This window comes from Brienomyrus brachyistius, chromosome 3 (assembly GCF_023856365.1).
Source record: "Brienomyrus brachyistius isolate T26 chromosome 3, BBRACH_0.4, whole genome shotgun sequence".
In the NCBI taxonomy this organism is placed as follows: domain Eukaryota; kingdom Metazoa; phylum Chordata; class Actinopteri; order Osteoglossiformes; family Mormyridae; genus Brienomyrus; species Brienomyrus brachyistius.
In genome coordinates, this window is record NC_064535.1 from 23,903,855 (window position 1) to 23,918,378 (window position 14,524).

At 41.6% G+C, this 14,524-nt stretch overlaps 2 protein-coding genes across 7 annotated transcripts in view; both read right to left on the bottom strand.

Moving 5' to 3' along the window:
- Positions 1-129: 129 nt before the first annotated feature.
- On the bottom strand, positions 130-5,295 carry ccdc77 (coiled-coil domain containing 77). 6 transcript variants are annotated; one of them, XM_049008486.1, is made up of 12 exons: positions 5,260-5,295; positions 4,499-4,553; positions 3,599-3,770; positions 2,795-2,937; positions 2,620-2,716; positions 2,369-2,432; positions 2,098-2,192; positions 1,860-2,008; positions 1,526-1,769; positions 1,286-1,411; positions 874-1,026; positions 130-516 (listed from the first exon to the last, which is right to left on the bottom strand). In XM_049008486.1, exons 2-12 carry the CDS (start codon positions 4,534-4,536, stop codon positions 370-372), a joined length of 1,428 nt encoding a protein of 475 aa, XP_048864443.1. In that variant the 5' UTR covers positions 4,537-4,553; positions 5,260-5,295; the 3' UTR covers positions 130-369. The 6 variants fall into 6 exon arrangements, with proteins under 6 accessions (XP_048864443.1, XP_048864440.1, XP_048864441.1 ...); XM_049008483.1 differs by having other exon boundaries at positions 3,599-3,782; positions 5,260-5,290; XM_049008484.1 differs by lacking the exon at positions 5,260-5,295 and adding an exon at positions 5,106-5,253.
- A 154-nt stretch (positions 5,296-5,449) lies between these two features.
- cacna1c (calcium channel, voltage-dependent, L type, alpha 1C subunit) overlaps positions 5,450-14,524 on the bottom strand; it is a 178,111-nt gene continuing 169,036 nt past the window's right edge. Inside the window, exon 48 of the mRNA XM_049009423.1 lies at positions 5,450-13,593. Within this exon, the coding sequence (XP_048865380.1) occupies positions 13,204-13,593 (390 nt within the window). The 3' untranslated portion in view covers positions 5,450-13,203. The remainder of the gene's footprint in view (positions 13,594-14,524) is intronic.

Consider the following 14,524-nt stretch of genomic DNA (forward strand, 5'->3'; position numbering starts at 1 on the left):
TGCAACAATAGTTAAATAGCAATAGTTATATATAGTTGTATAGCAGAGTTTTGTCCAAAGTGATTTACATATATGTGCAAATAGCTCATTACAAACATACACTCTGTCAAAAAGTCAACGAGGCATCGCTACAACAATTTATAGCTTTAATATAAAAACAAAGTTGAAAAATTCTATTGAAATTCAACTTACAAAAAAATCAAGTCATATCTTACATAATAAGAATTCAGAGCAGTTTCCAAAATATCATAAAACATTCAGCAAGGTATAAAATTGTACCTGTATCTTTTCAAACCTAATGTGTTAATCCAAAGTGACAAACTGTGCTTTATAAAAGACAGCGGGCGAGCGGCGTTGTGGTGGCACATCTCAGCAGTATCTCAGCTCGTTCTCCAAGCCGTAGATCTTGGCTTTGAGGGTCCTCAGCTCGCCCTGGACCTTCTTGGTGCGCTCATTGGTCTGTCGCACCTCATGTAGGATGGCCAAGTCCTGGTTTGGGCCCACGTTCAACATCACCTGAACAGATGGAAACTGTCTGACTGTGTGAAGCCACAGCAAGTTCCCACGCCATGAGACAGATGCATGTGGGCTTATGTACAGCCAGTTCAAAGCTGCTTACCAATTCAGCTCTTTTAAAAATTCATTTGTCTATGTTTTAACAGTAAGTTTATTTCTGAAATATTTCTGTAATGATGGTTAAAGAAAAAAAAAGCTGACTGCATTAGAAAGCTAAGTGGGAAGAAACTGGGGGGGAAAAACTACAAACCAATCTTAAATTCCCTCTTAACCACTGAACAGTTAATTAGTAATGTTGATTAATAAACCAATCAATGGAAGGAAAGAGGAACACCAGCCAAAAGGCTCTGGACTCACCCTGAAGAGCTGCTTCTCCACGTCCTTCAGCTTCTGCCGCAACTGCTTGATGTCTGTCCTGAAGCCTTCTACCTCCATGGCCCTCCGCTTCTCCAGAGCCTCGTAACGCTGCGTCATCATCTGCAGCCGCTTGGCCATCTTGTCAGAGCGTTCCTGGAGAAGGGACATGGTTATGACGGCCGGAGGATAGTGATGGACAAAATGATGCTTTGTGAACCATTAGACAGTTTGGGGCCTAATTTGAGCGCTTGTTTTGAACAGAAAGCATCATCTATTTGGGTTAAAAACACAGCGAATGGTTAATGGAACGTCATTTTAGTCCTCACTCCCGGGGGAGGTAAAGAGGTGAGATCAGAAGGTGGCAGGAATCTGTGCAGACTTTCAGAGTCCCCCTCTGCTCCTAACCCCTCACCTTAAAGATTTCCCTGCCAACGTCGCCCTCCTCCCGAATTTGTGCCAGCTCCGCCTCCAGGCCCACGCACTGCTCCCTGTACATGGTAGCCAACCGATGTGTCTGCTTCAGTTCCTCCTGGAGTGCCTGGGGACATATGTCCAGCTTTGCCATCACTTTATCTTCTTACAGGGGGATTTCTTTTAATATTCACCCTTATCCGGAAAACTGAATCGCTTAGTCTTGAACCGGGCAGCATACCCTAATTTCCTCCTTCTGCGTCTGATGTGACTGCAGTTCAGGAGTTGGTGTGGAGAGGACGGGGGCGCTGTAGCCCAGGGTCTGGCTGCCGCGGTGCTCCCTTAGCTTCTCCTGGAAGGAGTCTAGCTGCCGCAGAAGCCGGTCCTTCTCTGTCATCCAGCCCTTCTCGCGTGAACGGGTCTCAAACTTGAGCTGCAGGAAGTCCCTGGTGCTCTCGTACAGAAGGCTCTGGGTGCGCTGCAGCCTGAGAATGACGGCAAGCAGAAAGTGGACATATTTCTACTGTTTACTAACATCAGGAAGGCAAGTAAGAGGATGAAGGGTATGACCATACTTTTCAGTGAGCGCTGCGATTCGGTCTTGATCCCTCTGTTGCTGCACTTGGGACTCCTCCATATGGATCCGTCGGTCCTCCTGCAATGTTTCCACCTGTTCCTTGGCAAGGCGTGTCTGCTCTTCCATCTGGGCCTGCAACGCCTCCACCTGGACATGCCGTGCATTACACTAAACGTCATGCACCAGTACAAAAAGCCTCCCTAAATGAAATGGACGCGGTTGCCATATTTATGTACCTGCAGCAGCAAAGTCTGGTTGTCCTTCTTGTACTGCTCACAGTTAACCCCAATGTCTGTGCCCGTCACACATCTGGACACCTTCCGCCGCGATTCTGCCAAGGAGAAAAACAGCGGTTTTAGCGAACGGTTCCTTACTGTTTGAAAAGTGCTACATACAAAGGCCTTTTTCCAGTTGAACTGCTTAAGTCGACTTATGACCTTGGTCCACAACTTCCCATCAGCGATCAGATGTCCTTACAATAACAGCAGCAGTCTGTACAAATCAGACCTGTTTTTTCTGGTCTCCGTCGATCCGGAATCCTGGGCTGAATATTCTTTTGAGGGATGATAACCTGATGAAGCCAGAATGACAGACTGCTGAGAATAACTATAGGCACAAGTTAAAATTTAAAAAAATTCGTACACGATGTAGCAAGCAGATCTTATTTAGGCTAATAGCCTCCAAGCCCCAAATTCAATGTCAGAATAACTATACCTTAAAGCTGCCATTTGGAAGTAGGAACTTAGATGATTTCTTACTCTGTGTGGAGGCTCCTGGTGAAAATATGTGATCTCTCCTACATCTGGACCCACCAGCGCCAGAAGGTGCTGGATCTTCTTCCGGTCTTCCAGCTCCCTATATCCAAACAGAGAAACCCCATGAGCACATACTCCTGCCGTTTAAACCGTGGCTTTCGGAGATGAGGAGGCCCACCTGATTTTCAGCCGGTCGTTCTCAGAGTGGAGCCTGAGCGCCTGCTCCCTCTCCTGGAACAGGCAGAGCTGCATATCGCTCAGGGCCTTCTGCAGCTCGGCGATCTCGCTCTCCCGCTGCCTCACCTCCCACTGCAGCTTGTGCTGAGTGGACACCAGAATCCAGGCTGAGAATCTGCATTTCTCCACTGAGCCGGAGCATGTTCAAGTCCCACGCACGACATTTCTGTGTCACCCCTGAGCGAGGTGTTCGAGACAAACTGCTTCAACGAGCAAACCTCATTAAGCAATAAAAATGCAGCCAGTAATTAGTTATACGCATGGATGGATAGATGGATGGATATAGACAGATTAGATGGATGGATTAGATCAGCCTTTCCCAACCCATTCTTTGGAGAACCTCAGACAATCAGCATTTTTGCTTTGCTTTTATATAATCGCTTCTTCAAACTAATTTAGCATAATATGAAAGAGATCCTGGGTAAACAATACTCAGTTTTCAAATGATCATGTTTTATTGAAGGATAAAAGTTCTAATTTTTCACGACACAAAAGACAGGCAAGCAGACAGAAGGACATCAGGGGCAATGGGGAGGCACTCGTAACCCTCCAATACTTAATTTGGCTTAATTCGTCCCTCCAACAAAACAGAACTTCACATTTAAGTTATTAAGTTGTGCCCCCCCCCAATGTCGAACTCTCTCCTAGTCATAGGATAGGCAGGATGGATGGATACTTTATTAATCAAATACGTAAAAAACAATGGCATCCAAGTATGGGGATGCATGGCAGTTTGGCCCAGTACCTGGTCCTCTGTTGTGGACCTGTGCTTCTCCAGCATCTGCAGCAGGTCCTCATGCTCGCTATCGAACTGCGCCACCTTCTGCCGGTAGAACTCCAGCAGCTCCCGTGAGGGGCGGAGGTGAGCCAGCCGCTCGGAAACGGGGGGCAGCGGGGAGTCGGCGTCCCGGCTGAAGCTGCCATTACTGCTATTGGGAAAGAGGGGCTCTGAGTGAAGTTCGTACCCCTTAGCTAAGCCATACCAAAGCAACACACACAAGATGTTACAGACACTTAAGGTGTTTTTCAACACGCGTACTTGACTGCACTTGTGTTCTTGTGCACCTGTTTTACGTCATATTCCATTGCCGAACACCAGTTCCAATGCTAAGGGCAGAAGTACAAAGGACAGCAAAAATCCCCAAATATCAAGGATACATCAGGGGCATCCTTGCTAAACGAGACCAATCCCATAATTCACTGCGCCCCAAGTTCATTCTTGCAAAGCAAGTTAGCAAGACCACTCTTGCTAAGACCACAAGTACGATTATTCTTGCTAGCGAGAAACACCCTTATACAAACAGCAGCATGCATTCAATTTTCACCTGTTCCTATAAGCACCTGTTCATTGCAGGGTTGCAGTAAGATTGGAACGTATCCCGCAAAACAGCATAAAACATGGTGTGCAACTGCCAGGCGATCACAGGACACACAAAAGTGTGCACACACACTATACAACTGCCCGTTTATGTGGGAAGCATTTTCGGCCAGGCAACCCACAACTATGATGGTGTCAGGTTAGTGTTACACACTGAGCCACCGTGAAAGTCTGTTCTGGAATTTCTTAAATATTAGGCAATACAAACAAAATGAATAATAAACAAAAAATAAATAATATAAAAACAAGAACAACAGGAAAGCATACCACTGAAAATCTTGATCTCTGGTTGGTGGAGACTCCATTGTCTTGTATACCAAACCTATAGATGATACATTAAACGCACACTTAGAATAATAGTGCAATAGTGCAGCACATTCTAATAATAATCTGATATGCAAAAAAAATTGACAGGTGTTATTGGAACGATTATATTTTATTTTAAATAATTTTAAATATTTAAAATACGTCTGTATTTTACACTACCATTAATACAGTAACAGTAGTCTACTAGACAATTTCAAAATATATTCAATAAAGTGAAGCACAGACGTCTACACATACAGTTTAGAATAAACCGACAAAACCGGCGAAGAGCCGCCGCGAAATCAACACCAGAAGTTTCGGCGTTTGATTGCTTTTGTCTACAGCGCCCCCGTGCGTCTTGTTGTCATATCTATCCCAGCAGGCAGTTTAAACCAACTGAAAAATTCGCACACAAAACACACACCGTAATTCATTTAACAGTGGTGATCACTTCATTTCCAAGTCCACCAGTTGTTTATTATGACCGAAGTGAATAACCTTGCACTTTATCAACAGAAACAGTCCATCTAACATATGTAGAAGTGACCGTTACTAGCAAATCACCTACCTTTCAGATATTTTGGGAATTTTATTAACGATTATTAAATTATTAAACTAATGCTGTTCGATTAAACTCTGTAAAAATCTTCATCTTAGAACTTTCTTAAAGCTACAACTCTGTGGCTTTCCTATCTAGTTTAAACTGTGTTGCGTAAACGTACCATTCCCCGGAAATCTCCACACGTAGCAACGGACCCTCGTGCAGGAACCGCTATGGTGTATGGGTAATGTATTTTTAATGCTAATTTGTAGTACCCACCTTCGCGAATTCTTCCACGACGTCTCTGTGGGTGTGCGTGTGTGTGTGTGTGTGTGTTTATCAGTCGGCAGAAAATCAAACAACACGGAACATTAGGAAATTCATTTTATTTTCAATTTTAATAACATCATTCCTTAGATAAAAATGCAATGTTACAGGAATATACATCAGAGATTAATTTAAAACTTGCTTCCAAGGACCATACAGTCTAAATATATTTTCCCTTTTTTATTTACTGGTAGCGTGCGTTATAAGCAAGACAGACTCTGTCACCAAAGACAGACTGACAGTTACAGATACAAACTGTACATCACCTATTTACAAATAAACTTTTTTGATAAATTTTTATAATTTTTTTTGAAAATAAGAGTAGAAAAGTGATTGGATTTTCTGATTTTTATTTTTTCTTTCCCTTTATATTTAAAAGAAAGAATTAAAAATAAAAAGAGAAAAATGGACGTGGCAATGCAAAGATAGCCAAGGGGGATCAGGCATCGGACAGCACAGAAGCTGCTCTGCAGGAGAAGAAGCTGGACTGAGAGAAACTTGTGTTTTTATATATAAATAAAACACTCTAAAGGATTCCCCATCCAGAAAAGCTGTCATTAAAGTCGGTTCCTAAACTGCCAAGATTACTATGCTTACAACAGCTTTTAATCAGGACATCTGCCTTTGGCTCTCCTCTTTATAGCCACTAACCACTAACAGTAATAAAAGTACAGTGAACAAAACATGGCGGCTTTAGGCAGTTTTCCAAAGTCCTCTGACCAAAGAGATACTGAGACGTACGAGTCCTTTTCACATTTTGCCTGTTTTTTTAATTTTTTAATTTTTTTTAAATGATAATCTGGGTCTGAGCTGAAAAGGCCAAGAACCCGGACCTGGAGTTATGGACACAACATACTTATTTTTTTGCAAGGAACCGAAAAGAAATTTGTGAGACAAATTCAGATAGAAGTTTTCCCAAATATAACGTTAACCTCAACATTCACATTTTCAGAAAACCCTGCTGCACATCGCTTAAAGACCCCGTTGACCACGATATGACACCAAAACATTCAGATGGCTGTTTATTGACGTTAACAATCTGTTTCATGGAACCTGCCAGAAGTGGACTGCGCTGCCTCCAACCACCTGCTTTTCATGACGACAAAAGGAACTTAGGGCTGGCGACTGATAACCAAGAAGCAAATAATTCAAATATCTGCAAATATTGATTATTGCATTACTAGAGGTGCAATTATCCTACTTCTGCAGATGACAATTATGATGTTAGGGTTAACAGTCATTTTGAAAGAGGATGCGCAGAAATGTAATGCAGTATTATGTTAATAGACCGAGTGCAACGCGACCTTTTATAAGTGTAGTTCTTTGAAATAGGAGACCTTCATAACCCATATAACATAAGTAGGGTTTTATTCAAAGGGGATAGTAACTTATAATAAAGTGACTGATGACATGCTTTCATTTAATAAATGCATGCAAACATTCTGACATTCCTTTCTTGACCAATCACACACAATCTTGAGAAATGCCAACCACAAGCTGCTGTACAGCACCGTACACTAGTTATGTAAACCTAACCGAGCCCCGACACACAAAGAAAGATATGGTTTGAAATATGTATGTATGTGGGAAACATTCACATTCTATTTAAATACACGAAGAAGCATTGTTTCAAATAATGCCCTCAAAATATGGAATGCCCATATTATTCTCCATGTTTGGACGTACCTCTTTCTAGGAAAAAAGTTTAAGCAACAACGAATTTTTAAAAAAGTATCAGAACTTGAATGGTGCCCTGAATTAAAATGAACTTTCTCACAAACTCTCCAGGGTTACACTTCCATGCAAATATTGGATCCAGCTGCCCGGTAACTTAATATGATTTTAACGTGTAGCAGTTCATATTTCACGCTTTTCTGCCTAATATGATACACTAGCGTATAAATACAAATAATGTCTGTACAGTAATAATGAGGATATAGAAAATGGCTGAAATGAAATTTTGCTCATTTTTTCAAAAAGGAAAATTTGGGCCATTAATATAAGTGTTGTCACTTTTTGGTTCTGTTACAAAAAGAAAATAATATATTTTCAAAATATTTCTGTAAAATATTTTACTGTAGACCAAAATAATCAATAATCCATGTACAAGAAAAATTAGTGTGTTTTCCTCTATGCCAATGGGGCATCAATACTACAACACAACCTTTTCAAAACTATTCAGGCACGCCAGTAAAAGGACAGAAGATAAAAGACAACAGCCTCTGAGAAATTAATATTATACAGCACACACCATCTAACTAGTTTCCTCCCCGCCCATATTACGTCACACTAATTAGGTCACAATGTTTGTCATCACACCTTCGTGACTATGGACAGTCCCATACATCTGAATTAATGGGAACTCAAGCCATCACTAACGTACTATCAAAGAAGTAAAATATAGTATGTCTCATAATCTTACAGTTTTGGTACTATATTAATTAAAAATGTCTAAGAGCAGGTAAATGGCGCTTTTTCTGCACCACGTTTTATGATTTAAGACCGGGCAAGAGAGCTCCCAGTGCAGCTAAATCACAGCAACCCGCATCGTAAGGTCTTTGTCAAACACCCTGTCCTTTCAAGTGGACAGGAAAACAATGGAAATGGCTTTTACTCTTACGAAAAATAAATTTTTGCATTTTTTTGGTCTATTCTTTGCAGCCACCCAGACCTTCCCTCGGCGCTTTTTAATGACTGCCTGCGATATAAATTCAATATCCCAAACAAGTCAGATTAGCAGAAGCCCAGCAGTCCATCGCCTTGCCAAAACACACGCTGCAAAACATGTTTAAGAAGCTCAGACTGTGCTTCTGAGGAAGGTGTGCAAGGATTCTGGATACAAAAAAAAATTCCAGGGGTTTGATTTTCCCCATCTGGTGCTCCCCGTGGACTGTACCATGACAAAGAAGCTGGGTGGACAATGGAGCTGCAAAATGTGCAATAAACAACGGTTTAGCCGGATACACTCCTCACATGTCACTTCTCTAATAAAACACTTCTCTATGCAAAACCTTGAAAATGTTGATTATCTTCATAACAATTTACAGATCCTCTCTGCGGTGATTTTCACACTCCCCTGAGGAACCCAAAGAGTCTAAAAAGACAGCAGAGAGGGATATCAAATAGCTTATGATGTGTCAAGGAATAATTCTATAAAATATTCTGTATCCACTCCCCGATCATCTTCGCCACTTTCTTAATAAGTACATTCTCAAAATAATAAACGACAAACCTCTAATCCCAATGTTCCAAGCAACTATACACAGCATTGAGACGTGACACTTTATATATTCTGTAAAAAACATACAATCATTCGCTATTGAAATGAGGCGATAAAGTTCCAAAGTGACAAATGCAGTCATTTCAACAGGACCCGTACGTACACCTACTAAATATGCCAGCCAACGATTCTGGACAACGAGCATCCTAATATGGAGGCTCTACTTAAATGATATATATATCCATCATTTAAAATTATAGTATGTATTCTTTTCTTCGATTTTTATACAATATATATTCCCTTCACAATCTGAGTGGATTGTCGTCTTCATGAACGTTCATAAAGCATAAAGTCTATAAAGTGGACATTAGTTAATAACATCATAGTGTCTTTTTAACTTATACCAACATACTGAATTAACCCACAACGTTCACATCCTTTCAAACAGAACAGCCGCTCGGTTAACATGTCGAGAGCAGCGCAAAGACGAGTAAATGACTGTTACTGAGTACAGAACACCGAGCAGACAAAATATTGCGATAAAGAACAGGTGAGGACAGACATTGTTCGACTCTGTGCCTTCTTTATACATGCTTTTGCACTAAGGTTAAAGAAAACTCAATAGACAATACCTTTTCTTCACCGTAATGTTTTTTTTTTTTTGCTTTCTTTAAAATGGGAGAGTTGGATAAATTTGCAGATTTTGTTTTACATTCTACAGAGCCTACAAAAGTGCTGACCATCTTTTGCCATGGGTCACTACATCTTGAAACTGCCCTTTGAATAACACCTATATTATCTACCGTTTAAAACACTCCTTAGTCACAGTACAGCATTTACATGTCATATAACACACATTTTCATTTCATTGCGCTCCTCGAACCTTTCAGCAAACCACTGGTTATCCCTGAATGAAACGACTCCATATAAAAACCTTGAGACATTTACACCATTACCAAACAACTCAGTCATCTCAAACCGTAGCTGGGGAGTAAAGGTGGGGTGACCGAGGGTGGGGCACATGGGAAGTAATGTATATGTGCGTGTTTTTGTCAGTGTCTGCGCACGAATCTGTGCCTGCATCTTAGAGGAAGAAGCCTTTCACAATGCCATTAATTGAAAGAAACAAATAACAGTCCTTGATGAAATCCCGCTCCGCTCCACCAGCGAAAGGAAGAAGTTATGAAGGAAGGTTAAGGAGAAAGAAATCGCGCCGCTGAATAAAAGTAATTTACCGCCGCCTTAAAACTGTATGAACACAAGATATGCAAAATCAGATTACGTTAAACATCCTCGTAGTGCTTACTAACTGAGCTAGAGTATTTACATTTCTGTACGTGTCTCTATTTTACAGAACAGCATGAAGAAAAATAAAACAATTAATTCTCTTTAATTTTATTTGTGTTCCTTCCCCAGTTTTGTTTTTAAAAAGCAGTATTATTTCAAAATTTAACTTGGCACACTAAAATACTAAAATGAATCCCATGCAATTAATATACAACTAGTGAGTTTAATTAACATAAGTAAAATATTATAAGTTACAGAAGGAAAAACAGAAGTAAATTAAAACGCCTGACAAGATATTTTAAATACTGAAATGCACCTGATTTCAAGTATAACAGGTTTCTTCAATTTAAAGATCTGCAACTTAATAAAGTCTGAATATATTATCTATGTCACTTCTCTATATTCATTTTCATACAGCTAGTTTTTGACACTCGTTTACAGTCATATATATGTTATTGCATTGTTTTTGCATATCTTGTGGAATGCGCTTGCGCACCCACGTGCTTCCTCCTTGAACCCTGTGCGTGTGCGAGCGTGACACGGCGCGCGCCCACATCGCACCCGGGCTACCATCGTCTTTTAAACACACAAAGCCACAAAACGGTTCAGCCACTCGGTCATGGATGCCACTTATCCATAAATTATGGCACAACCTGCTTTGGAAGGAAAAAAAAAAAAGATAATCAAAGGAACATGATGGAGTGGTAGAGGATAATCCACCTGCATGGCACAAGGCAATATACTTTGCATTTCTTTGTTTTGGGTGTGTGGGTTTCATTTTAATGTAAACATCTACCAGTTGCAACTCACTGAAATCATCGTGAAACAGTTGAAAAGCTGAGACACCTTAGCCCCATCGAACACGTGGTGGGTGAAATGAACCTAAAGAGAGACGCGTCATAAGGGAATTCTCTTACAGATTGAGAAGCCCATTGTGATAAAAAGCCCAGAATAGATCCAGACAGCATTGCAGCAAGAACATTACCTTGACGGTCTTGTTGCTGATAAGGAACGAATATAGAGTAAAAGACCCTGGACAAAAATTCCAAAGATGGGTTAAACGATAATGCAAACAATTCAGTATATGACCCTAAAATGACTGAAAACCGAACAATGTACTACACACCATGCTGCAAGAGTTTGTGAAATGCCGGCTCCCTCAACCTCGCCGGAGAACTCCTTAAAAAAAACAACAACAACAGTTGCAGGTAAACTGGCACAGCAAAGAATAATTGTACAAATGAAAGTTTCACTCCTCTTTTACAAGCTGTACACAAATAGCAAAAAAAAAACCCAAACATAATCATAACAGCAAAGCAATGTTGTCTGTAATGTGACACTCGAGTATCATACTTGCATAATTGATCTGTATGTATGACTCACGAAATCTCTCTGGCACTATTCCATTATTTTTGCGAACTCATACTGGTATACGTATACATACAGTGCTGGACAAAGGTCAGAGAACACCCAACAGAAAAGTATAATAATAATAATAATAATAATATAGCCCTGTAAAACCATAACAGTTCTATTAAAATAATGCAAATTGGGCGACTCTGCTAGTTCTATTGTGAGCGTCTGCTAACTCCAGTCCGAATTCAGTTCAGTGACGGGAAACAACACGAGTCAGTCAGGATCACTAGTCGCTCTCACATCACGCTCAGCTCAGCACTTCCCGCGTGGCGCATCTGACCTGACCTCAGTAGTTCACAATTCTTTTCTTTTTTTTTTTCTTTTTTTTCGAGAGGAACAATTAGGTTGTTAAAGCAGCATCGTAGCAGTGGAAGCATGTTGGTCTGTTTTCCTGGTGTGTAAGTGGGTCATATCAAAATTACATCAGACTTTGGCTAACCTTACTTAACCTTTAGGCATATGTTTAACATCAAGAAATATTCACCCACTCCAAATACAATTTGTTGCAGGGAAAAATAATAATAATAAATAAATAAATAAATAACAATATGAAAGGTGCATACAGATAGAAAGTTTCCCACTTAAATACAACACTAAATCCTGCGGCCACAGGTTGGTTACCTAACTTCTTAAATCTCCTAAATAAATCAAGCAAGAACTGATTAAGGTCAACAACCAAATTTGTGGAACGTAAAGTTAAACAAAACCATGAGAAATATAGGCTGGTCTCTAAATTTTGCACAACACTGCACTGTATAAATACACAACCTATGGTTTTTGAATTTTTGATGCGAATGCGATTGGCTGCTCCGATCGGCTGTTCCGATTGGCTGCTCCGATCGGCTGCTCCGATCGGCCGCTCCGATTGACTGCTCGAAGCCTCGCACTTTCACTCAGGCAATGAGGAGTGCAGAAGTGTTGGTCTCCAGCCTAGGTACTGAACATCCTCCCCTCTTCCCCTGGAACTAGATGCGGGTCAAGCCCAGGAGCAGCCTAAAGCTACAGCTAAATCCACAAAACCAAGATGTCAACGGAAATGAAGATGGAATGAAAAGTCGAGGTACGTGGCAGCAGGTGGCGCTGTCCCTTAGATCCAGACTTAGTTCTGCCCCCCCTCCAATTCTTCCTGTGACAGACAGGAAGTGGCATGGGGCAACAGATGGCAACAGCAAAAAGAGAACGGAGACCAGGGTGAACGCCGTGTCCTGCATGCCAACTGTCTCTCCGTTGAAGTATCTCTTCATCTCCAACTTTTCTGTCTCCTCTGCCCAGTGTCAGTTTTACTATCATTTTTCAAAAATGAATTGGTGCCCAAGGGTTGGAGAGGGAAGGGCAAATGACCACACCCTCTCCATGATCCCACCCTTCTACCTGGCCTCTGGATTCTCTTCCCCGTCTTGTTTTCTGTGCTGGTTACTAGCTCCAGCAGCTGGTTGGCCTGCAGTTTTGAGCACAAGACTTTATGGGAAGAAAACAGACTCGTCTTCCTCCTTCCCCAGTAGCACGTATGTAAGACCAACGTTGATGCCTTAACAGCCTGTAGAAACTGACCAGCACAAACTGTATCCCAGGCGGGCTTGCTGTCCAGGACGCTTCTGCCTGGTGGCCAGAACAACAAGAGTCCAAACGAAAGAAGACAAAGCAAAAACAAAATGAAACAGAATTATTTATCCCACCCCCCACCCTCTATTTATCAAGAGCAGAAAAACTGTGAGGCACTTTTGAAACACACCCGGAAACACACTCGCACAAAAACCAGGAATCAAATCCCAAATCATAATAAAGAAATAATGGAGCCCATCGAGCTGTTGGCCACCAAGATGCAGTCACATCCAGCAGAAAGAGAGAGAGAGAGAGACCTCTGCATGGTTAATCCTACAAACTGGTGACGCAGTCCATGTCCTCGTCGTCCAAGAACCCAAAATCCCGTGACCGGGAGTCAGCCTCCATAGGACCCTCCCCTTCCTGCTCTTCCACCTCCTCCTCCCCCAAAAGGTGGGCTCTAGGCTCCTCCCCCTTTTGCCCACTCATTGCCCCCGGGGGCCCCTCGGTCTGGACGGGCCGTTCTGTGCTGTGGTCCCTGCAGTGCATGAAGGGTAGGAGGCTCCCGTTGGAGCTGGGCTGGCTGTTGCCGTTGAGAATGCTGTCCGCAGCACTCTCCATCTCCTCGATGGTCATGTCGCAGGCGTCGGCCAGCTCCTGCTTGGTCACCTCGATGAAGGAGGGGTCCTGTGCGTAGTGGCCAAGGCCCTCTGATATCAGCACCTGTGGGGGGGGGGGGCAGCATGGCAAACACCAGGTCAGTCTCCACATAGACTGAACCGCAAGCTATGCAAATCCTAGTGCAACACTTAATAAAATCTTTATCCATCACAAACTAATAAATCAATTAAAAGACATAAAAACAGAAATGGAAACATGCACATTTAAATTTTAGGTTTTCCTCGGTATTGCACTGCAATTCCTGTTCTGTTTCTTATTGAATGCATTTTGTACTGTAGCTCCCGATACGAATGTCGCCACCCTATGGCCCATTAATGTAAATAAACTAAGTCTTATGTCAGTTTTAATTTATTGTTCTACTCTGTACCAGGATGCTAGGGGAACTGTAGTCATATTTTAGAATGCCCGATTGGTGCTGTAATTTATTTCCAAATTCCATAAATACATATTTATATTAATCTGATTTTATATATGAATATAAACTTAGTTTAATAATCTTAGTTTAATCTTTTCCACTTTACTGAAAGTTGCTAGATTGGTTTTAACAAGATCCACATCTGGGGACACCCCTAGGGAGATTCAGCAAGTATGATTGGCACCCCAGTGCGTTCGCAGGCTAAATGGTGAGTCCCGTCACACCCACTGTGAATTTCACGCGCCACAGGCGACCTACACATAGCGATTTGCTCATAATGATCATGATTTGTCTGGTTCCTTTCTCAGGCAGCTTTATTATCATTACTTATATATTATTTTTGAGTCTTTTGAGGTTTTATTGTTTTTTTGTTGTTTTTTATTATTATTATTATTATTATGGTTATTATTATGAGGGCAATATGTGGCTCAGCTGTTTAAGTTGCTGTGTCTGTGATCGGAAGGTTGCTAGTTCAAATCCCAGAGTCAGCAGAGTGACGTCACCATTGGGCCCTTGAGCAAGGCCCTTAACCCCGCAATTGCTTCAGGGACTATTTGA